We start from the raw sequence: 25,830 nt of genomic DNA on the forward strand, positions 1-25,830 counted from the left end.
TTAAAAAGCGTTTGAACTCCGAGAGAGGAGAGAATGAAAGATGACAATGGTAAAAAAAAAAAAAAAAAAAAAAAAACAGAAGGGATTTAGAAATTAGTTTAATGAATTTCTGACCGAGGTCCCTGAAATGAACCAAATCTCTGGGGGCTGGGAAAAGTTTGGTCTGCCAAGTATTGTTATGCTCGGTTTTACTTGAGGTTGTTTGTATCGACTGCTTTTTCTTTTGATAGCTTTGTTTAACATTTTCAGGTGGATTTTTTGTTCTCCCCAGTAGAGTTTCCTGCTAATTGCAATTCTGACCTAATATGAGAAAACTGTAGTGTAGTCTTCCAGTGTTTTGAGTGCAATGATTGGCCGGTGGGCTGCACTGCGATCTGTGACAATTTTATCCCAGGCTAACTTTCCACTCGGTGGCTTTAATAAGTCTTTTTAAAGTCTGTTCTTGGTGGAACAGATTACACGGCAGATATTACTCTGCTTTTCCACAACTGCTACCCGCAGATGAGTAGATTTAATCCTGTAGGTTATATAGACCTCTCCTCAATCAGTCTTGAACGCATGGTCATTTTGACTAATTAAGTCCCATTATTTAACCTGTTAAGCAGTTAATAAACTGGAATAAACACCAAACGTGGGACACCATGCCCCTGTTAACACAGCATAGTTATATAAAGAGCAAAAAGGACTGTTTCTTAATAGTCAGGTTCATATTTAGGTATCCTTTGATAACAGTTTTCATTAATATTAAGGGTAATTGAAGGGAATGAATTGAATCATGTAGGGTTATTGCTGCCATGCAGTAAATCCCAATAAAAACATTGCAACAATTTCAGATCGCAGCCAAAAGGTCATCGTTTCAAATTAGCTAAACACATATCACATTGTCAACATGTTCAATTGCTTACTTTTCAATTGTGTGCCGAGTGCTTCGGTATTAAGAATAATGAAAACAGATGCTGCACGGGGGACTGTAATCTAACTCCACACCTGACAATTCCTCATTTGCTTCTGTTGTTTACCGGTGGTGTTTTCTGCTTTATCCATTTAAAGGTTTTCTTGTATAAATGTCCTCACTAATATATTGCAGTTAAAGCTTTGCTAAGAGTTAGTACTATCACCACAGGTCTTTCAGTTGCCATGTACAAATTACAATATACAAAAACTGGTGAAATAACTGCAGTTGGAAAGACAACCGCGATGTTCTCGCTTTGTATAAGAGAAATACACCTGACTTTATTTGGCTGTTCTGCCAAGACCTGGAATATAGCAATGTAACTGTGATAGAAATCCCACCCCAAACTTTTCAGCCCATGACTATCCATGCCATGAGGTGTAATATAAAATATAGTATACACTTGAGAGTACTGCTACTCTTATTGGAAATGTGGCTGTATGACTTATTTTAATGATAAAGAAATTGATCCTTATTTGTTATATGCCTGAATTGCTATCAATTTGTTTTCTTTAAAACCTGGTGGTTGTGAAAGACCAATTTTATATCCACTTTCAATAACCTTACTCAAATTGACATGTACATTTTGTGGTCAAATAATCTGAGACATTAGATTCGTGTTGCAGAAGTTAATTTCTGAATTAAGAGTCATTTGGCTTCACACCAAAGTAGACCGAGAGTCATTCGAAGTAATCCAGAACAGACTGAATGAACAGGTAAAACATTTTTATATGACACAATTCCTAAGGGGATATCGGAGCTGTTACTTTACAAAAAGACATAACTGAAATGTCACCATTATCAGAAATGGCTCTTCCAAATTACTTATTTCAAGATGCTGTCATGGTAACCAAATACCACTTTCCAATAGCCCAGTGTGGATGAATAGCCCTGACTGGTTTCCCTACCATTCATCGTCTGGGAGGTAACAGTCAAATTGCTATAGCAACTGACACACAAGAGTAATCGGTGTAAGTTGTGTTTGTGAACCGTGTCAGTGTTGTCAATTTTGACATTTCAATATGATGAAGCTATTTGCACGTGAATTATTTTAAGTGGTGGGCTTTGTTTTATTATTAGTTTTAATGATATCAAAGCCAATTTAACCCTACATCCCTTATTTGGTAAAATAAGTAAAAACCTCTGGAACTTGGTTTTGTGGGTCATTTGCTTGCTGCTGTTTTTAGGAGGGTGTAGATTAGCCATCACAGGGAGAATGAGATGTGTCCAAGTGTCACAGTTAAAAGGTTATTGATTGATTTCAAGAAACTGGTCTCATCATTTAACACACTCTCTCCTACTCTTCCTACCTACTACGATTCGACACCAGCTGCAAGAATCTGGCGTCCATAGCTAAACAACATGGAAGATTGTTAAATTATAACATTCATAAACAGTATAATTATGTAAAATGATGGTGGTCATTTTGGTACAGATGCAATACTTTGCATAAAATCCATCCACGCTGATAAAATATGGTCGTTTTTCATGTTATGTTATGTTTTTCCAGTAAGAGAGGATGGCCACCAATTATTAATGATCCAAACACATTAATATTACAGTACTGGGGTCCAGTAAATAATGGATATTATTGATTGTGTAAGACAATGTTTTTGAGTGCTCGGTTTAATCGAGGCATTCTTTTTCTTGTTACAACTTTCATCGAAGTAGTATAGGGTCTGAATAATATTAAAGCAAAGAAGAAAAAAAAAGAAGTGTTTAAGTGACAGTTTTAACTACGATACCCTGGTAATATTAAAACACTAACTTTGGCTATAGTTTAGTTACTGTGTAATGACATTGTAATAAAAATTTTCACACAAAGATATCCAGCTTTATCCATTTCTTCCTTGGGATTTCAACAATGCAGTACAAGACCAAACTAAATGAATGCTGTAGTAGGGTTTTCCATTCCTGCATTGGTGGGGGGCTTGTTTTTTCTTTCTTGCTCCATCTTCAATCCACATCGTGAGGTCAGATAGAGGTCGTGTAGGTTCAGTTCTACCCTCCTGTCAAGTTCAACCACTTGTGTTGTTTACAGCAGGCAATTAAAGACACAGCTGGTGTAATATTTTTATATTATATCCCATGGTGGGTGGCATGACGGTGTAGTGGTTGGCACTGGCTTTACTTTGGGTGTTTCCTCCCACATCCCAAAGAGACACTACTAAGGTTGAATGCCCTTAGTGTTACCCTGTGATGGCATGGCATCCCGTCCACCGTGTACCTCACCTTTCTCCCTGTGTCCCCCGGATTAGGCTCCAGCCCATTGCGACCCTGTACTGAATAAAGCAGTTATTTGATACTAGATGGATGGATGCATTATATTCCATTTTGTGTATTCTAGGTTTTTTTTTCATTAATAGTTACTTTCAAAGCTATAGCATCATCCAGCAGAAAATATTCACTGAGGAAATATCCCTCAAGGCCAAATGCTTGGCAGTGAAATAGGAAATGCATCAATGTCAAACATGCTTCAGTCCATAGTGCTTAACCAATAGGTTGCAGACTATTGTGCACTGGTAATATAGTCTCACAGTTACCGTTTCTGAACTGGCTGGAATACCTGGAATATTTTAATTCAGGATTTCAACTGACAGCCACAGAGTATTGCATAATTAAAATGCTCAATTAAAGAATCAGAACCAATTCAAACCAAGACACTTGGGGACAACATCTTTTTGCCTATGATCATGGTTTCTTCCAGACACCATCCCCACCATGTCCAGTTAATGTCTGCACCACCTTGAACACAACATAGTATAGCTTTCTATGACCTTTCCCGATAAAATTTGTGATTAATATTATCTGCCAGCTGTAAACATTGTGAGGAAACTTCACTTACATGGATGAGTGAGATCACAAGAGCTCATCAGTGTGGTGAATCTGAAATGAACCGCTTCATATCTCTGGCACCAATCCCTTTACCTGTCAGTGAAAACTTCAAACAGCTGTCTCTCTAATCGGGTTTTTTTTCCCCGTGTGTGCTGTTTCAGGAGATAGGGAGGTTTTTACTCGGCAAGGTGGGCTGCCTGTTATTGATCAGTAAGCTGGAAATGCTAGGATGGTGGGAGTGGGAAGATTGAAGTAGGAATCCTCGGGTGATCTCTGCTGTTTATTTCAGATATCTGCTGTAAACGGATCTTTCCTTTCTTTTAATATTGTTTTAGTTGTTCTTTCTGTTACATGAGCCATCCTCGTGGCTATTGTTAATGTATTTATTCCAGTGCTTTTGGGACATCTCTTTTTGTCGTTATTCTCATCCGCAGCATACAGTACTGTTTCTCCTGGTGTCGTGTAGTTTGCGTCCTTACATCTAAAGCAAAATGAATCAATACCCAGCTCCAGTTTCTTTTCATTTCTCCAAATGCCAGCTATCTCGTTTCCTATAAATCAATTAGTCCGTAAGGGGAAATGCTGTTTCTGGGCTTATTGGAGGCGAGCTTACATGCACTGAAGTTAATCACTGCCCATTATAAACCCAGTGTCAGCACTTTGCAGGTAGAACAAGCCAGCAGGTCCTTGCAGACACAAACTAATAAGTGCTTAATAGCTGGATTTAATTAAGCAGCAGGAGCAACCATCGAGGTGATTATAAGGCAGTACCTGCAGGCTTGGGTGACATGCTGTGTCTGAGTAATAGGAAGCCAATACCTGCCTCTTGCTGTTCTCCTGTGGGACCCTTATGGATTGTTTCAAATTGGACCTAAAACCTTATTGTATCTTGCTGACCTGAACAATATGGGAATTAATTTTACTTCCTGGACTTCAAACTTCTTTTTTAATATTATAAGCTAAGACAAACTAGGTCAGGAACATTTAATAACGGATATTAAATGATGGGTTGCAGGTGTATAATTTACCATATATATAAATAGGGCCATATACACTCACCTAAAGGATTATTAGGAACACCTGTTCAATTTCTCATTAATGCAATTATCTAACCAACCAATCACATGGCAGTTGCTTCAATGCATTTAGGGGTGTGGTCCTGGTCAAGACAATCTCCTGAACTCCAAACTGAATGTCTGAATGGGAAAGAAAGGTGATTTAAGCAATTTTGAGCGTGGCATGGTTGTTGGTGTCAGACGGGCCGGTTTGAGTATTTCACAATCTGCTCAGTTACTGGGATTTTCACGCACAACCATTTCTAGGGTTTACAAAGAATGGTGTGAAAAGGGAAAAACATCCAGTATGCGGCAGTCCTGTGGGCGAAAATGCCTTGTTGATGCTAGAGGTCAGAGGAGAATGGGCCGACTGCTTCAAGCTGATAGAAGAGCAACTTTGACTGAAATAACCACTCATTACAACCGAGGTATGCAGCAAAGCATTTGTGAAGCCACAACACGTACAACCTTGAGGCGGATGGGCTACAACAGCAGAAGACCTCACCGGGTACCACTCATCTCCACTACAAATAGGAAAAAGAGGCTACAATTTGCACAAGCTCACCAAAATTGGACAGTTGAAGACTGGAAAAATGTTGCCTGGTCTGATGAGTCTCGATTTCTGTTGAGACATTCAGATGGTAGAGTCAGAATTTGGCGTAAACAGAATGAGAACATGGATCCATCATGCCTTGTTACCACTGTGCAGGCTGGTGGTGGTGGTGTAATGGTGTGGGGGATGTTTTCTTGGCACACTTTAGGCCCCTTCGTGCCAATTGGGCATCGTTTAAATGCCACGGCCTACCTGAGCATTGTTTCTGACTATGTCCATCCCTTTATGACCACCATGTACCCATCCTCTGATGGCTACTTCCAGCAGGATAATGCACCATGTCACAAAGGTCGAATCATTTCAAATTGGTTTCTTGAACATGACAATGAGTTCACTGTACTAAACTGGCCCCCACAGTCACCAGATCTCAACCCAATAGAGCATCTTTGGGATGTGGTGGAACGGGAGCTTCGTGCCCTGGATGTGCATCCCACAAATCTCCATCAACTGCAAGATGCTATCCTATCAATATGGGCCAACATTTCTAAAGAATGCTTTCAGCACCTTGTTGAATCAATGCCACATAGAATTAAGGCAGTTCTGAAGGCGAAAGGGGGTCAAACACAGTATTAGTATGGTGTTCCTAATAATCCTTTAGGTGAGTGTATATGAAAACCTAAATTTAAACTTACTCAATACAGTAATGTTGCAGTTTAAATGTAACATTTGGTTTCTTTTTTATTCAGAATATTACCGTTATAGATCTCTGTCATATTTGAATCCTGTCCCCTCTGGAAATATTTTTGGGCAGGGGGGTGGGGGGGGTTAGAGATGGAAAATTCCTCTTCAGTGTCACTGGGTTTCTGTGCCAGTTGGAGGTATACATGAGTGCTAATGGCTTTAATGGAATTATGTAAACATTAAAAACATTCAAAGACCATGTTGGTTTGTGCCTGAAATTAAATGCAGGCCTGTCCAAAAGTTATTTGCAAGCATTAATCAATGTTCCTGTTCTAAATGCAATTCTTAATTGATTTATTGATTGATTCATAAAAAAAACATTCTAGATTCTGAATTTGAAAACATGAGTGGCGCTGGAGACTTGCACTTTTTCCAGTCCCCAGTCCATGAAGTCATCGGTAATTAGGATGCTCCATGGCCAAGAGCAATTGATTATAGCAGAATGGTGTTCAGCTTTGGCATCTTGATTGGACCTTAGACAAACGAACAGGAGAAACGTTGTTTTTGGCACCATTCACCATGATAACCAACCTGGTGAACCACGATGCCGAGGCTTTGTACGATACACTGGGGAGTGAGCTACCTTATGCCGATGTGAAGAGCAGTCTCACAGATTCCTAAAGCTTACAAGGTAAATACACTTTGCCCATTAGCGTAATTAAGTGTTTCTGCCGCAGACCGATGCAGTGAATCGTTTCCGCTCTGCCTTCCTCTTCTATTCCTCTGGGATAGTCCACGCCAGTGTGATGCTCCCCTTGAGTCCCCAGCTCAGATTAGCGCTGCCCTTGTGGCTGGCATCAATGTCTCCAGGGCCCGGCTCACCTTAGCCACAATTAGACATGGCGCCTCAGCAAGCTGTTCCACAAGGGACCCCCGCAGTGTCCGGAGACTCTTTAAGAGCGGAGTTAAAGTCGTTTGGGGAATAGATGGGCTATATTTTGTCGCCCTTTCATCCCCAATGATTTTGGTGATTGCAAAAACATCTTTATGTAAACTACAGTTGATCTCGCAGCACCTAACTGGGATGAAGTAAATGCCAAATCCATTTGACCTATCATACTAAAATAATTTCATAAGAAGAGAAGCATCAAGTAAACTCTTTAAAAACGGTAATTAACTGCCCGGAACAGGTTTCTAAATTACACATTGTACGTGAGACATTAAGTTATTGCTTTAATCATTAATGGCTTAGGATAGGCTGCTGCATTGTGTAACATACAGTGTTTATGAATCCACTCTAAAGCATTTGATTGGTTAGGAAAATTGTAATATATGTGTTGCAATTAATCTAAATGAGTGTGGCAGTATTGCTCTATTCATTTTTGCCCAAGTCTGACAGATTATTAATCTTGGGTAGTATGGCTTTCTAAAACCCAGAAGGCTTGTCAGTGCTTTAATTTGCTGAGATGTTTCTTCCAGGGATAAAGCTCCTCAGAAAGGCAACTGAGTGTGTATTTCTGTTTCACAAGAGGAAAAAGGAAACTTCAGTGTCATCCATTAGAAAGTGTACAGCTTTCAAGTCAAGTCTTTTTTAATAGTCCAAAGATAATGATGTGTAAAATATTGTGTAGTTTGAAAGACTAATTTAATTAATGTGGTGAAATTAGGTATGAATCAGTGCTGAAAAGGCAGTACTTTAGTCAAAAGCAATTGAGATAAGGAAAGTTTTATTTATTAACTTCTAGTCAAAGTATTTATTTATTTTGATTCAGTTACTGAGAACAATAGTTGATAGTCAGTGTTAGTTTAACTATTTGCTTGATTTTAATTCATCCATGTAGCATCCTTCAAGTCCATAAATATATTGTGGCATTTATAGACTCTCAGATGTTGTAGTTTAGAGTCAGTTTGGAGTTTTCCTGCACAGATATTTGGAGTTCTGTTTTCTATGTTGATTTTGGTGGCAAATTTTGATCAGAAAGTGAATTCATCATAAACAAAATGCGTACATGGCATATTAGTTGACTTTAGAGAGACTGACTGAAATACAACAAATGATCACTAAATTCTCACCTACCACACTTAATCTTTTTTGTATGCTTTTTCCACATGATTTAACTTTTTCCCCCCTTTAGACGAGTAGGTAGACTCGTAGTAAGTTTTAGCAGGGGAATATAAAAGTCCATGGCCTTTAAATTTTGTTTTGTTTGTCGTTTCTTCATAAAAAGCAACAGACCACTGAATTAAGTTTTTATTTTTTCTTGCACAGGTGGAATCCAGAGACACATTGAATAGCATTTCTCTGAAGTTTGACACCACTCCCAATGAGCTCGTTCAGCTGAACAAACTTTTCTCCCGTGCTGTTGTTCCTGGCCAGGTATGGAATTGTTCATTATTTCTGTGTTGTGTAGTGTGAGAAATGTTGACTGCTCATTCCTTATTTTCTATTTGCAAAACAATACAGCCATCGATACAAATTTAAAATGCAAGAAAGAATGAACCAAAAAACACCCTAGCAAAATAAATAATCAGGTTAAGGTTCTATTATTAGAAGTAGTATCATTATGTTTCTTAGCAGACACCCTCATCCAGAGCAACTCAAAATTGTTACAAAATACCACCTTATTTTTACATACAATTACCCATCTCTACAGCTGGGTTTTTACTGGAGTAATCTAGGTACAGTACCTGGCTCAAGGGTACACTTGGGATTGAGCCCATGACCCTCCACTCCAGAGTCCAGAGCGCTAACCACTACTCCACACTGCTGCCTCTTCTAGGAAGTACCCAACCGTGTTTCCAATGATGATTATTTTTCAGCTAGGCCTGAATTGCAGTTTTGTTACTTTCCATGATTTCAAGTGCGACTGCTGTGGGGCAGTGAGTCCCGTAATGCTCTGTGTTAATAATGCCACACTTAAGAAATAAGGAGCCACATTCTACATCTAAAGTGCACTTGACATGGCTGGATTTTTATTTTTTTTATATGTCTTCATTAGCATAGCTGAGATAGACTGCACTGCCACTGCCCCCTGCGCTTGAACCTCCACTCGACGTCTGAAGTGGGACTGGTGGGCTGCTCCTGGGGTCCTACAGAGCCCTCCAGCCACAACAGGAGTGTAGCAAATGCACATTTCAGGGCTAGTGCCTGATTAGTCATTTGATGATTATTATGCTCTACAGCAATCACATCGAAAGACTACTTCTTCCAGAGTGGATATGAATTTGATCCCTGTTGCAATTAAATGGAAAATGAATCAAACTGTTGGTTTAATTAAATATTGTTTAAATTGGGCCCTGTCACAATTTCATATAAGGCTCAGGTTTTTAGTATTACTTGCTCATGGGAGTTTTAAATTGTATTTTGTAAACTTTATTTTGTTTCTTATATTGTCTGTACATTATCCTTGGACCACTTATATATTAATGGACACCAAACAAGCACGATGGGTCCAATGGCCTCCTCTCGTTTGTAAACTTTGTTTCTTACTGCAAAGGACCACATCTGAGCAATCTCGACCCCAGATGAAATATATTGGCATTCGTCAAAAACTGCCTCAGCACAGGAGTGGAGGAGATTTATCTGTATCTGCCTGGCAAATAACCTTCTCACTGTAACATAATTGTTCTCACTATCTCCATGGCCTTTCTGATTCAGTTTTTTATGATTTCGTTTTCCAGATAAGATTATAGGCAGCAGTGTTAGGTCTCAGTTGATTGAAAGTTCAGTGTCTTAGAATGGCCTTAATAATAATGGAAAGATTTTAAATGGATAAGGGTATCAAGTAAAAATGTTTAATGTGAATTTAAAAAGAACAAAGAAAATGTTTTGCATGTATGTTTTGCTTCGCTGATATCAATTCTTTACTAAGAAAAGCCTCCATCCTGTCTCTGCAGGTCCTGTACGTCCCTGACCCAGAGTATATCTCTAGTGTGGAGAGCTCTCCCTCTCTCAGTCCCATCAGCCCTCTGTCGCCAACCTCGTCTGAAGCAGAGCTAGAGAAAGTGACGGTAAGCCTCTCCCCATAGCTGTGTCTGTGTGCGTAGGGGATGTTTGCCTTTGCTCTCGCAGTCCTCAGGGTGGCACTCCACTGCATACAGTGTTTAGTTTTGTTTAGCTATGCTATCGATTTCCACGCCAGGTTACCAAGGGCCAAGGAGCAACTCTGACACTGACAGTATGGAAAGTCAGATCTAGTCAGCAAAATTATTTGTCCTTAATGGCATCCTAGATGTTGAGTCATTGTTGTCTTCTTAAAACAAATATAAATAAAGGACTTTGATTGAATAGTGCGTTGGTCTGTCAGTCAGTCGGAAATATAACAAAACCTCCATCAAATGGTTAATTTTGTAACTATTTATTTTCTCCAGGGTGACTCACATTCACGGAGACTATTGACAAAGGGGTTTGTGATTAAATTACTACTTTGCAATGCACCACATACACATTCATACATATTTGCAGACACATTATTTCTATTTTCTGATTCTAGAAGGATAAAATTATTATATTTTTACAGATGCATGCAAAGACACACACACACACGCATCTATTGTCTCTTACGCTGAAGAGAATCTTTGAACAAATGCTTCTGAAATTCCTAAGCTATACAGTCCTTAAAGTTGAATTTTCCGTTTAAAAATGGGGGATGCCTGAATGTGTTGTAATGAACCTCAAAGCCCTGGTCTAATAGCCGTAAAAGTGTTCATCATGACTTACATAAGACTCTGAGGAGAGAGGTTTGCAAAATATCGCAGGCGGGAGACTAATTATTTTGTAGCCAGATCAGCATTGTACTTCCATTAGCCTGCAAATTGCCAGCTATGTGGTGCTTTGTGTTTCTACATAGTCTGCAACTGTATTAGTTGTATTACATTTAATAACCCAGACTAGTGGATATACTCTTTTAAAATGTATCGTTTTAATCAGAGGTCTTCATTTTGAAAGAGAGAGATGCACATTCTTGGTCCAGTTATCTTTTTTAACCGCAGCAAAATTTAGCATTTGATTTAATTAATACAATATCCAGCTGTGGAGTTCACTTGTTCCTGATTTCTGTAATCTTAGTATATGCAGTCTTTTGAGTCAAGGCCTTTAACATGCAGCAGATGACAATATCCTCTTTAGTCTTGAGAAGTTGTCCATAGATTTATGCAAATGAGAAAAAAGCTCAGTTCTTTCCCAAAAGGAGGTTGTAGTTTAAAGATCTGCCTCGCTCAAATGTCACTCGTCAATGAAACTTCTTGTTCCCTGGCTTGAAGAATCCAGACATCTTGCAGAAGGATATGTGTTCACTCATTATAATATCTGGCAGCATTGTGGATGTCTGGTGTTTCCGCGGAAAAACAAGCCCGATTCTGTTCTGTGCGCCTCCTGTGCTCGTTGACGTCTGTGCTGATTCACTGACCCCTTATTTGCATGTGCTCAGATTTCCTGCTGTGTCGTTCTAAAATTAGGAACTAGAACCGGGCGACTGAGACAGGAAGTCAGTTGTTATCCCCTGCCTAGGGTTGAAATAGCAGGAGATTCATTAAAACGTGCCTACCTAACTGCAATCTGAGAGGGCTGTTTATATTTGTCACAGGTGAGTTACTTTAGTAGAGAAAGTCGTTTTTAAGATATCTAGCTTTATATAAATATATATCGATCAGTAATCATCAAGTATTTAAGTGTCTAATGCTTAACGTCATATTTGCTATTAGTTTAGTCTCATGAAGAAGTGGAAACTGTTTTGGAACGAGATGCTTTTGGGAAAGAGATTCAGGACTGTAGTACTTGTTTTGCTCCACAATGTGGTGCTATAGATTTTGCAATGGATGTGTTATGGAGCACAGTGGGACTGATAAAGCATGTGAAGTCAGGATACTCAGGATTAATCATCAAAGCTATAAAGGAACTGTTATCAAGGTTAAAATACACACTTGGACCAATTATGGCACTTGGTTGGTATACCTTACAATTAATAAGTTAACACTGACCTAGTCTGAGCAGCTATAATATTAACTGTTGAGGTGACCTTGGTTTTTTATATATTATTAGTCTTCTCTCTTTTTTTTTTAAGCTCATATTTGCAGTTCAGTAAATCATACACTAATGTAGTGTTGTTGGTGTTTTTACATAGGGGCAACTTTTCACAGGCATGACAATTTGAGTATAGTATGATCTAGGCTGTAGTTCATTTTCTGTGCCAGTTGCAGTGTGTGGTGATATTTTTGGGGGAGTATTATTATTAAATATGTTTTACAGTGTAATAATGTTTTATTTTATTGTTACTTTACAACATGTCATTTTGCAAGCACCGCTCATCTGTGGCTTGCAGTTATAGCTGCTGCCTCCTTGATTCTCACACTGTTACAGACGGTTGCAGATACTGAAAATACTTATTTATGACTGAATAGTGGTTGGCAGTAAATACACTTTCAATAAGCAAGACTTCTGCTTTAAAAGTAACTGGACAAAAAGGAGTCCTATACTCAGCAAAAAAAGAAACGTCCTCTCACTTTCAACTGCTTTTATTTTCAGCAAACTTAACGTGTACATTTTTGTATAAACACAAAAAGATTCAACAACTAAGACATAAACTGAAAGTTTCACAGACGTGACTAACAGAAATGGAATAATGTGTCCCTGAACAAAGGGGGATCAAAATCATAAGTAACAGTCAGTATCTGGTGTGGCCATCAGCTGCATTAAGTACTGCAGCGCATCTCCTCCTCATGGACTGCACCAGATTGGCCAATTCTTGCTGTGAGATGTTACCCCACTCTTCCATCAAGGCACTTGCAAGTTCCCAGACATTTGGGATTGAGATCCGGGCTCATTGCTGGCCATGGCAGAACACTGACATTCCTGTTTTGCAGGAAATCACGTCCAGCAAATGTGGGTTTGTGCCCATAGGCGACATTGTTGCCGGTGATGTCTGGTCAGGACCTGCCTTACAGGAGGCCTACAAGCCCTCAGTCCAGCCTCTCTCAGCCAATTGCGGACACTGATGGAGGGACTGTGCGTTCCTGGTATAACTCAGGCAGTTGTTGTTGCCATCCTGTACCTGTCCCACATGTGTGATGTCCCGATCCTGTGCAGGTGTTACACGTTGTCTGCCACTGTGAGGACGATCAGCTGTCCTTCCCGTCTCCCTGTAGCGTCTTAGGCATCTCACAGTACGGACATTGCAATTTATTGCCCTGCAGTCCTCATGCCTCCTTGCAGCATGCCTAAGGCACGTTCACGCAGATGAGCAGGGACCCTGGGCATCTTTCTTTTGGTGTTTTTCAGAGTCAGTAGAAAAGTCTCTTTAGTGTCCTAAGTTTTTATAATTGTGACCTTAATTGCCTACCGTCTGTAAACTGTTAGTGTCTTAACGGCCGTTCCACAGGTGCATATTTATTATTTGTTTATGGTTCATTGAACAAGCATGGAAAACATTGTTTAACCCTGCTCTGGTACCATGAAAAAAGTTACATTGACAGTACCATTGGGGTGGGGTCACAGAGACCCCATGGTATCACAGCAGGGTTAAACCCTTTACAATAAAGATCTGTAAAGTTATTTGGATTTTTGCAAAATTATCTTCAAAATACAGTGTCCTGGAAAAGGGACGTTTTTTTTTTTTGCTGAGTGTGTGTATATATATATATATATATATTCTGGCTGCATTCAGTGCATGTGTGTGTATTGTCAAATAAATAAATAAATACAATCTCACTAAATTTGTTTATATATCTGTTCATCTAATAACGACATGTCCTATGTTTGGTTGGTGTAACGTGCTTGTACCCCACTCTGAGTACCTTTGAGTGTTAAACACTGCTAACCAACCTCTCTGGAAAGTTTGTGTATTCAATCTAATTCTCACTCATTTTCTTTGTGTGAAACCCCATGAAAGAGCGGCATTCGATTTCCCTTCCATCCTGCAGCTAATGCCTGTGACCTCTGTGCCATATTTCTGACAGTAATTTCACAGTCTTTGCAAGTCACAGTCATCGTAAAACCACTTCAACGGTTCGTGTTGATATGCTTCAGTTTACAAGTGAGTTTTTATGAGTGCGTGTTATTGTATGATTATAATGTCTTACGAAACATTCTTTTTTGGAGTTGTAGTCTTATGACACATACAGATGTATTTTGCATGCATACAAATATTTTTGACAGTGATTAACATAAGTTTTAAGATTCACTTTCCATTTATCATTTCCATATGCAATCCTAACTAGCACTGGCCCTACATACCCCCCAAAAAATAATGCAGGGGCATTTTTTAACTGTTGTCCTTGTAGGCCTATCTTGTTATCAGGTCTCAAACCACAGTGAAAATTGAGATTGAGCCTTTAAGGACTGCACACATCTTGCAGATTAGATAACTCGATTTGGGCCAGACACTGAAATAATATCATGCAGGCATTTGCAATAACTCAAAATAAGAAACTACTTAAGACCCTTATTATTTTATTAAGCATAACTCACTGTGGTAATGTTTAGACAGCAATCCTTGATTCCCAGTCAAGTTATGATCACCGTATCAAATGTTATTATTCTGGAGAATCCAGCCCTTGTTTCTCTTTCCCCATTTAATTTGTTTAGCATTACTGCTCAAGTACAGAATGCGATGTCAGGTTTAATTGGAGTTTGTGAAGCGCAAGTCAAGCAAGTGTAGGAGGCCTAATGCAATAATTACTGTTGATGTCTAAAGGAAGCTTTGACTTCTAAATTATTTGGCTAAAAATATTGGCATGTTTGTTTTCAAGAGAGAGAGCACGAGAGAGAGAAGCTGCAGGATTATATGAAGCCCATGTGACTGTCAGCAGACACTAGTATGTGCTTCACTCTGGGTGGCACGAATATGAATACACTGTAATGCAAAAATTATGACAAAACATTAGTCAGAAGTACTTCTTGTAATAATAAAAAAAATAGTACATTCCATACTCCATTTAATAGTTAAAATGTGTGCTAAAATGGCAAATTGTAGTGAAAGGCAGTTTTTTAAGGAAAACCAATGACATCTTTATTATTAGGGGCAAACCAGAGTTTGATAAATTCAGCTTTTCTTATGTAGTCACATAAATCTCTTCTGATGAATTACATGTGTGGCCCTTCTCACAGCATTTGGGGAAGTTCAGCTGTGGATGTAAAGTTTTGTGATGTGTTTTAGTGGTCCTACAGAGTGAGTTGTGTCAAATGGCAGAACAGACTGACTTTCACACACTTTTTGAAACACCGGTGAGTTTTCTGTCTATAGTTAGTAAATCGGTTAATTGAAAGGAATGCATTTAATGCCCCAGTTAAGTGGCAGGTTTCTACAGCTTGTCTTGAGAAGTGGGACGCTCTGGCCTATTCCAGCTGTTGACATGTTTTTCATGGTGGAACCACCCACCAGTCTTTGAGATTCGTGGGTTGTCAGAAGAAGGACCATTAGTAGCTAATGACCAACTATGAATATACACCAGCTGTGTGCCTGTACACTTGGTTTCTTGGACTCCAGAGAATGTGGATGGCTTTGCTCCTTCAGTCTATGCTTGAGCACACTTCCCATACCCTCTTATATGATGCCTACTTACACACTCATAAAAAAGCAGTTCACATTTTGTTGTTATTTAACCAACCATGGAGGGGGAAAAATACTTATTTGTGGGATCGATAGTATTCCATATCACATAAAGCAAACACTACAACAAAAACTCAAACATCAGCACATCTGTTTGCATCCCACAGTTACGTTAGGGTAATCATTTGTCTTTCTGAAGTTTTGGGTTGAAATCAGATTGCTCCTACTTCTCCTGGGAGAACAGACATATATTTACATATCTACATCTTTGTGGCAGCTGCCTAGTGGTCAGTCAGACACAATTATTGTGGACAGGATATTTATATTAAGCAGTTTGTCTGATATTAAATTTTGTTGTATGACGTTGCAGTTTTGTTAATATCTCACTCAAATGTAAGAGCTGTCATGATCATTTCAATGTGTAATTAAGTATCTGCCCCCTGTTCATTTATTAATCTATTAAAAGCAACAAGGCCAGGACCTTTTCTGATTTTGAATGAAACACATAAGCTTAGCTTGCTAATGGAAAAGAGACCCAATCAATACAGCTTTCCAATTCTGTCACTGTTGATGTTAAATGCAGGATTTAAATGAGAAGTACATCCTAAAAGGTGCCCTATTAAAAGGAGCAGCCTTGATGTAGAGATAATATAACTACAAATAGACCCTGAGTACAATATGCAGCAGAAAAATAAATCGATGTTTTGTTACTTTTATGCAGCAGACAGTTCTAAAGAAGGGTATCACTGTTGTGGGAGCTATGTTAGAAAACTGTCATTCTTATTTTTATATGTTTGGGCTTAATACATTGTTAAACCACTTATTAAAGCATTGATCTGTCCTAGTGTCCTTTAGCCACCAATTAGGTCAAATGTGACAATGATGGTATTCATATCAATCTGTGTATGCATATACTACTTCCATTAATCTACTTTAAATGTCATTTATAGCAGCAAATTGAATGCTCTTGCAATTGTTAACTGGACTAGTGGGGTTATTATCGTGTTTCTATGTTTAAGTTAATGTTTCAGGCTTATTTTGCTATGGAAGGAGCAGTCTTGCAATGCCTCACAGCAGGTAATGCTGAGTGAAGAAAATCCAGAGAGGTTTGGTTTAATACATCCCCCCCCCCACCCCACTTTAGTGCTGTTTTATTTAATCTGAAACAACAGGGACATAGTTGCCTTTTCAAATTTTGCTGGGCCTTAATGAAAATATCATACATGTGAAGAATGAAGCCTTTAATGCTATGCACACAACAAAATATTTGTCAAAGAGAGCAGAATAAAAGTGCATCAAAAGCAAATACTCTTTACACTGTCCATTAGCCTGGAGAATACTGTTTTGTGGGGGGTTACATTTGCCGGGACTTTAAATAGAAGTTTTCATTTTATCAACTTTAGTGAGTTCTCTGCTACACTGAGTGCCTGTAGGGATTCTTTGTTGTTGTTTCTTCTTAGATGATTATTCCCTTTTGGACTGAGATAATTAATGGTGAATTAAAGTCAGTGAGGTAGGATATAGTTGAGTGAGTGGGCTTCAGGTCAGGAAGCGTTATAAATCAGTGCAGAGCCTTATGTAACACTAAGCAGTTCCTTACATGGGAAATAACAACAACAAATGAATCAAATATCATAGGCTATTAACTATGGATGAAATGACGTTCCATGAGACAAAAACGAAATCCTCATGTGAGATATAGCAGGATATGTTATTTGTCATAAACTCTAATGGGTACCAGTAGTCAGTGGTGGTTTTGTGATCCCATGTCAAGGTCAAGGAAGAAACCTCACAGCAGATCTCTTGTCTAAAACCTTCAGCAGCCATTACCATTGTTTTTACATTTTTGACCTGCACTCCCCGCTTTCTCTGGGGACTTGAAGGTTTTCGTGTTCACTGTCAATAATAATCCTGCTGAAAATGCATCCTTTGAGTGTAGTAGTGTCGGAGCCTTTGGAAGGTCAGTGACAGCTTCACATTTAATTGTAACTGTCTACAAGTACCTATATATACAGCATATGAGAGATATGTGAGAGGCCACTTTAAGTTATTCTATGGATAATTCAAGCAGACATTAAAGCTCCCCCTCATTGGTGTTTAGCCCAGCGTATTGTCCTTATACTACTCTCTGGTCTGTTTTTAATGCAATGGAAAGTTAAAGGGGTTAAGGTCAATTGCAATTAGGTGAAATTCAATTAAATTAAATCTCCCAGCCTCACTCTCCCTTTGTTCGTAATTATAATGAATTGTTTGTTATCAGCGCTCTTGTAGATGTAGAAGATGGGCTATGCATTTTTTGTTCAAGCTCTTGCAGGTTACTTATGAATATTTATACGTATAAGTAAATCTACACTTTATTATAAGCAATGTACTTAATTTATTACTTGTGGTACAATGGTGTGTCAATATTCAGCGATCTGTAAGCTAATTGTTAGTAGAGGTTTTTATTTTCTGCTGTATTCAGTCTGTCTATGTGTTTTCTGTGCAGGACTCTGATGGGGCCCCTAGGAAAGAGGCCACTGCCTCCCCAGCACACGCCTGCCCCCGACCTGCCAGAGTGGTGTCATCCACCTCCGAGGAGGAAGAAGCCCTGACGGAGAAGTTTCTCAAAATTAACTGCAAGTACATCACGGATGGCAAGGTGCTCCTCCTGTTGTTGCTTTTTCTCGGTCTAATTTGCAAGTATTGTACACAAACGGGGACTACAGGGGACACTCGAACCATTTTTTAACCATCAATCACAGCCAACACAGCCGCCCCAGGGCAGATTGCTGCTGTGAGCTGCATCAGTTTCACTGTGCTATGTTGTAGAAACAAGTTAAGCTCTCTAAATCATACAGTTTGGACTACACTTGTTTCTTTAATGTATGTTTGGGGGGTCCTTAAGTGTTTTAAACTGCTTCAAAGCTACATCCAGATATTCGAGAGAGATCCCTACATCAACTGCCAAATCCTGGAGTTGCCGACTGTGTGATTTCAGATGTTCAGCCCTGTCCCCTCACAGTAGCAGCAAAGTCAGAATCTGATTGTGATGTTTTCTCAGGGGGCGGTCAGCGGGGTGCTGCTGGTGACGCCCAACAACATCATGTTCGACCCACACAAGACAGACCCCCTTGTCCAGGAACACGGCTGTGAGGAGTACGGGATCATGTGCCCCCTGGAGGAGGTCATGTCAGCCACCATGTATAAGGAGATTGTGGACAGCAAAATCAAAGAGTCCCTGCCCCCGTAAGAGCTTCTGCTTTTTGCACCTTCACAGAGCGCAGGTGGGAGTTGCCAAGCTAGGTTCCTCTGAGAGCAAAACATAAATTAAATCAAGGGTAGCTACATTTTGGTAGTCTTTCTGGAGAAGGACTTGAATACCTTTGGTTCCTCTTGAGAAAAAGCACAGCAGATTAGCTAAATGAACATCCCGCACCTCTTGTTCACCGGTGTATACCACTTCCACTTTTCTTTCATTTTGTGTGCTCTTCGTCTGTCATAAAGAAATAATATTCCCGAATGACTGCCATTGTCCCTTCCCTGGCCAGCTGTTTTGTGAGCTGTTATGCATGCAATCTGTTCACCCAACCACACTGCAAGACAATCTGTGGTACAGGGCTCAAAATCAGTATAATGAAAAACAAAAACCATTACAGATTTCTAAACTGATATAAAGGGTAGGTTAAGGAGTTTCCTCTCTTACTGTTAGACACATCCCAATTCCGAGATATTATTCTTACACGTTAGTGCTCCATATATGTAACCCAGCCCAATACTACATGTGAGTATTTACATAATTTGTAACGACAAAAACGTGAGTGCAGGTTCAAATATCAAACAAACGATAAAGCCTCAACAGAGCTCCTGAGTACTGGTCTTAATTAACAGATTAAGGTTACAGAGCTGGAAACGGAGCAGTTCTTTCAGTCCAGTTTAGCCAGTCAGACAAATGCTGACCATGAGACAGCATTTGGGGGGGTAGACTTCTGACGCAGACTGTTTATATTCCACTGGGACTACAGAGAAACATTTGGAATACTCTTATAGCAAAACATTATTAATATAAGACTGACCAAGCATGCAAACCATGACGAGAAAAATAAGAGTGGAAAATCTACGCTTGTCTCATTATTTTAATTAAAACAATGCAATGTACTTACTTTCTGAGTTGATTTAGTTTCAGGTCTAAGTTTTGCATATTTTATTTGTATTTGTGTTTTTTTTTTACCAACAATATTGTGCAGAAACCAATATTGTGCAGACTTTTTATTTTTCCCAGGCTGCACACCCATACATACACTAAGAATAAGAAACTGTGAAGCAGTTGTGACAGATGGTAGAAGTGTGATAAAATGAAGCTTTTTTTGTCTGTAATGCTAATTTGAGACCATGTAAAAATACAGGAGCTAGAGCCATAAAACCCAAACATATTTTGGACACACCCAGGTAATGAACGAGAATATTTCCAGCAATATGCATTATTACAAGGTAGTTTATTTTCTGGATAAAAGTAACTTTTTAAACCTGTTGTTGTTTTGAATAACAGGCTGCTACAAAATCTTATCAAATGATCAGATGACAACAGCAACCATAATGGACAGAAATTTGTGGAATACACATTGAATATTAATTATGTAGTTGTTGTTTAAATCTATATCTGGAAGATTTTGATTTCCAAATATAAAGAACCTATTTATATTCAGTAGTTTTGTTATAATGTATTAAGAATGTGTATTCACTTCAAAACGTTATTGCTGCTGTGATGAACATTTTACAGTGCAGACTCCTATGGGTAAAACAAATCAGCATTTGTATCCCTAATCTGAAGAAACGGCTCATTTAATTTACTTTTACTTAATAAAGATGTTTATAGGAAAAGGATGCTGATAATAAGAGCCACGTTAAAGGTGTTTCCAGCACTATTATTGGTGATTTCAGTGAAAGTGAAGGATTAGTGGGGCATGAGGCGCTTTCAATAAATTAATTACATGAGTCTGATGGTGTTTTATTAAAATAATGTAGGGTGTTCGATTAAAATCGATACAGGCAATCTGCAGTTTTCAAAGCTAACAGTGTATTAAAAAAGAATGGAAAGAAGGATTAAGAAGGATGGTCTTTCTTACCAACCAGCTAGACATATTTGAAGTTAAAGCAGGGTAACAATGAGGCATATGATCAAATACCCAAATATACTGAAAGGTTTTGACATGTTACCACACCTTATCAAAATATTGATTCATAAGCTTCAGGCAGTATGAATACAAAGTTGTATACACATTGTGGGTACAATGACAGTTATTGTACAGACCGGCAAGGCAAGGCAGGGAAGGATGGAATGAATACATGGCTCAGTATGAATCAATAAGTAATCAGATGATAGAAATGGATTTAAATAGCTAACACTATTTTGGCAAGTAAGGAGATGCAAAATGATTTGGACAGAACCGCAAACTGGGATGAAACATCAAATTAGATATTATTATTAATTAATTAGTCATTAATATTAGTATCTCTAAATATAAATTGTTAAATAAAAGAGATGAAAATGGTCAGCAGAACTATTTAATCTATTGGGAATTTTGGTTAATTCAAATCAGGGGAGCTCAAGCTTAATCTATAGAATGCATTAAAAACCTCATGCAGAATACTTTTGCTTGGCCTTGATCACCACGTTACAAAAGCATATAATATAAACATATTCTATACAGGGATAGATTCAAATTGTTATAATCTTTTTTTGTAGCGTGCAACAGAAAGTCTTGGGAGAGATATGATTAGGGAGTTTAAAATTTGAATGTACTGACAAAGCCAGCCTAGGGGCCTCTTCCAATTCCATTTAAACCATAACTGTCTTAACTTGACATAACTGTAAAGACATTAAGTTGACCAAATTCAGAGCTGTGAACAGGAGGCTCCTCCAAAACATCCTGTGTGTATGGAAGATGGGCAATTAGGAAGAAGCTTGATTGACTCTCATCTGAAACCTGTATTTTCATATGTTGGTTTCTTCACAGAGATCTGGAGCACCTGGCTTCAGGGAGAGACCTCTGCCACATGAAAAGAATACCCCGGAGCAATACGGACGAGACGGAGCTGAGACTTCGGGATACAGGGAACGACAGCACCAGTACAGCGCCGCGGAGCACAGAGGAGTCCCTCTCTGAGGACGTGTTTACAGAATCCGAGCTCTCGCCAATCCGGGAGGAGCTGGTGTCTTCAGACGAGCTCCGGCAAGACAAGTCTTCAGGGGCATCTTCAGAATCCGTTCAAACCATCAACCAGTCTGGGGCAGAATGCTGCCTCACGTCCGAGAGTGGAGAACCTACCAAAACTCAAACAGAAGATGTGTCCGTCAAAGACAGCGGATCTCCAAGCCACGCAGCCCAAGTCAAGAGATCCGAATCGGAAACCAAGCCTGAGGAAAACCCTCCTCAGAGCCAAAAGAAGGAACAGTCTCCCCTGGGTTCCAAACAACACAGCATGGATAAGGAACCAAGCACACCACCCAGCAAAGAGCAGGATTCGGCATGTGAGAATGACGCGGCCAAGTCGCGTAACGCATCAGACTCTCAGTGTTTAGAGACGGCTGCTGGGGACCCATCTAACAAAGAGGAACCTGAGAAGGGCAGTGTTGTCCAGGAGCGACCCCGTGACTCGGAGACCGAGGTGGAGGAGCTGCGGAAGCTGTGGAAGAGTCATACTATGCAACAAGCCAAGGAGCAGCGGGAGAATGTACAGCAGACACACAAAGATATCAAGCAGAAGCCAGGGAAAGACCTAGAAGGACAGGTGCCAGCTGAAGGTATGCACATGTTTTGTCTTGTGGTACTCTTAATAGAACACTTCCCTTGAGAGAAGTTTCATACCTGCTCTCTTCATCGCATGCTCAGAAATGGCATGAACGCTGCACATTACAAGTGTACAGTGAACAAATTGTGTTTTCCCTTAGATAGTCACTTGTTTATCTGAACTGCAATAGGAAAGCAACAAACTCTTGACCAAAGACCCACCAGTTCTTTTAAGACCACTGTGAATAAAGAAATATAGATAAAGGTTCAAATGAAATTAATACTATGCATACACAAAGGTCTTATGGTGTCCCACTTGCTATATTTTATTATAATAAAATAAAAAGTACCACTACCTTAACTGAAAGTATAAGAAGAAGCACAGACTGATTCCTTGTTTTGCTCCCCAAGGAGAGCAAGAATTGCTGAAGTGCACAACCGCACACAGCAGCACAGTAGTAATGATTATGTGCTTTGTAAGTCCTTTGTAAGCCCTGCAAAGACTCCCCTGCCTTTCCCTTGAACCTCAGGAAATAAATCTTAGGATCTGACATCAGGAGTTTCCCGAACTCTCCTGATCAAAGCCGCAATTCCCAGTGGAGAGTTACCCCTTTAGCAGAATTTCTGTCAGAGGTAGATCTCCCCAGCGTTAATTATCAGAGGACCCAGCCGGAAATCATCTCCTCTCTGGCTCTTCCTTACACCCCTCTCTCTGTGTGATGAAAAGCTTTTCCAAGATGCATATCTTTCTTCTTGCTATATGCCCTCAGATGCATGCTACAGCGCTCAGACTATTGTACTTCATCTGGAAATATTCAGCTTTCATTATCTTAATATCTTCCTGGTTAGAGAAAGTGGCCCTGGTTTTGCTTGGGAAGCTAAAGGAGTCAAATGGGGTGGAGCATGCCTGTCACTCAAATGTTTCACTCAGATTTCAAATTCATTGTGGGAGCTGTATATTGAACACCTTGCACTACAGAGACTCATCTCAGTATGCTTCTGTCCCTAAAAGACAAGTCCACTGTCAAGAGGACTCAAGTTCTGTACTGTCCTCCTTGGAACTTCTAATGATTTAAAAATAAGTATATTTTTTTGTTAAAAATGGCCATAGTTTATACTGAGCTAATAATGAGTTAGTTTGATATTTGTCTCATTGCTCCTGATTTGCAAGAAAAATAATATCTTAGACATTCTACCAGTTTGAGCTATTCTCATTTGCGTAAAATGTAAAAACAGACATTCTTCTTTGTGCTATACACGCTATTTGTACATTGCTATTGCAATAAACATATTCTAAGTAAAGGCAGTGAATTGCATTATACATAAAAAAGTTAATTCAAATTCGATTAAAATATATTCATCTTTACAAAAGGAAACACAACAGAGGTTTTCAGGTGAAGTCAGGTGACTAGGGAGACCAGTGCACCAATTTGAACAACTCTTTTCCCTTCTTGCTATTTTTCATTCTTAAATATAATCTGTCTGTGGTTGGCTCAATGTCTTATTGAGAAAACAAACCATTCACACACAAGTGACTGAGGGTATTGAATGATGCTGAGGAACTGAATCATTTTAGTGCCTTTCTCTCAGCACCACCAAAACAATCCCAAACCTTAACGTTACTGCCTCCGTATTGTGCTGTATGCACTATACAACATTTTGACAAACGATCAGCTAGTTTTCTTCTCACATACTTTTTACCATGATTTCATTTGTCTATGGCCTTTTTCTCATTTCGGTTCCATTCCCCTTTCCTTTGATACGGAGAGATTTCATGTAGAATTAAAATAGAAACAATGATGATTAACATTTTTAAACTCAGTGTTCAGGCAAACCATTTATACTTTATTATTTTTCTTGTTTTTGACTCAGCCACTTTGTTTAACTGCCATTTTCCACCCTCAAAATGCATGTGCTGGCATCCATTTTCAAGTTTTGTCATTATGAAGTAATTTGGGGGAATAGTTTTTTTCTTTTTAATTTTTTTTTCTTCTCCTTTTAAGCAATTTCGTTAGAGCTTTGTAGGAAAAGCTAACAATATGCTGTAGTCACAGCACAGATGCTTAACTGAGATGTAGGCGTTTCTTTACTCTGTTACTTTGTCAGTCATTTTTAGTAAAAAGCCAAGGCTTGAGAATAAAAAAAAAATATGTAATGCAGTCCAATAATTGCACACTACCATATTCAAATTTTACTTTTCACCCCCTTGGTTCAACTTTTAAGGATATAAACGCAAACAGTGGCAACAGGGTGTCTTGGCTATCAGATCATCATTCACATAATTCTGCACAGCCAATTTACCAATAAATTAATTACAGTACGTTCCTGTAACAATGGTAAATGCCAACATAAGCAAGATCCAGATCCTAGCAAATGCACTGTACTTATTTATCTGCGATATGTTTGTTGAGAACTGATATAGCCGAGTGAAGGCTGTATAGATTCCAGGTGATTCAACTCAGTTAAGAAGGGGAGTGTAATCATGTAAACATGTTATAAACATGTCACACCATTTCCATCAATTCAGAGATAGTCCAATATTTCATACTCCCTGTATGTTCATATACAGCTCTGGAAAAAATTAAGAGACCACTTAACATTGATTTCTGAACTTGGAGTGGTCTGTGCCCACAGTGTATTGTGTACTGTTTTGCATTTTGCATGTGAAAGGAAAAAATCTCTATATATATATATACAAATGTTAGAAGTGTGTTTAATGCAAGATTGAACTGAAACTGCAACATAATGAAATAACTGTCATAAAGTTAAAGTACCAGATTGTAGTTTCACAAGTCTGTGAATTTCAGGGGACATCCACTCGCAGATCATCAAATATCCCTTTTTGAATGTTTTAGTTTTCACTATGAACATAGAGATGGGTGACAAATGAAATAAATGAATAATCAATATGATGCGTAAATAAGTGGAGGAACATAACAAATGCAGATGCCTCCAAACAGGTGTACTGCATGATACAATTAAGCAATTAACATCCTATCATGCTCTGTGGCATGTATAAAAATGCTGAGAAGACCCAGTTGACCTTGATTTTGGATCAGGACGGCAAGAGGAAATAATCTACATGACTTTGAAAGAGGGGTCATTATTGGGGTGTGAATGGCAGGAGCTTCAGTCACAAAGACTTGCTGAACTGGCTAGTATTCTTGACAAGTGATCGAGTGCATGTGTGTAGACACCAAGAGAGCGGTACAGGCCTGACTGCTGGACCCCTACAGTGATGTCCGGAGAGTTCCAGTAGAGTCCAGAGACTCGTAGAATCTGTGCCAAGGCGCATTGAAGCTGTTCTGGCGGCTCAGCCCAATACCTTACTGAGACACTTTATGTTGTTTTTCCTTTAATTTGTCACCCGTCTGTATATTGATTGGTAACAGAAGCTGTAGTATGAATTTAAAGGTGTGTCAAAAGTGTCTACTGGAGA

General features: G+C 39.1%; 1 protein-coding gene across 3 annotated transcripts in view; it reads left to right on the forward strand.

Moving 5' to 3' along the window:
* Positions 1 to 25,830, forward strand: part of oxr1a (oxidation resistance 1a) — a 175,168-nt gene that overhangs the window by 128,239 nt on the left and 21,099 nt on the right. For all 3 annotated transcript variants that reach the window (XM_066691490.1, XM_066691492.1, XM_066691491.1), the window contains 5 exons: positions 8,346 to 8,453; positions 9,974 to 10,087; positions 18,110 to 18,262; positions 18,665 to 18,849; positions 21,618 to 22,405. In XM_066691490.1, the coding sequence (XP_066547587.1) occupies positions 8,346 to 8,453; positions 9,974 to 10,087; positions 18,110 to 18,262; positions 18,665 to 18,849; positions 21,618 to 22,405 (1,348 nt within the window). The remainder of the gene's footprint in view (positions 1 to 8,345; positions 8,454 to 9,973; positions 10,088 to 18,109; positions 18,263 to 18,664; positions 18,850 to 21,617; positions 22,406 to 25,830) is intronic.

Source organism: Amia ocellicauda, chromosome 18 (assembly GCF_036373705.1).
Source record: "Amia ocellicauda isolate fAmiCal2 chromosome 18, fAmiCal2.hap1, whole genome shotgun sequence".
Classification (NCBI taxonomy): Eukaryota; Metazoa; Chordata; class Actinopteri; order Amiiformes; family Amiidae; genus Amia; species Amia ocellicauda.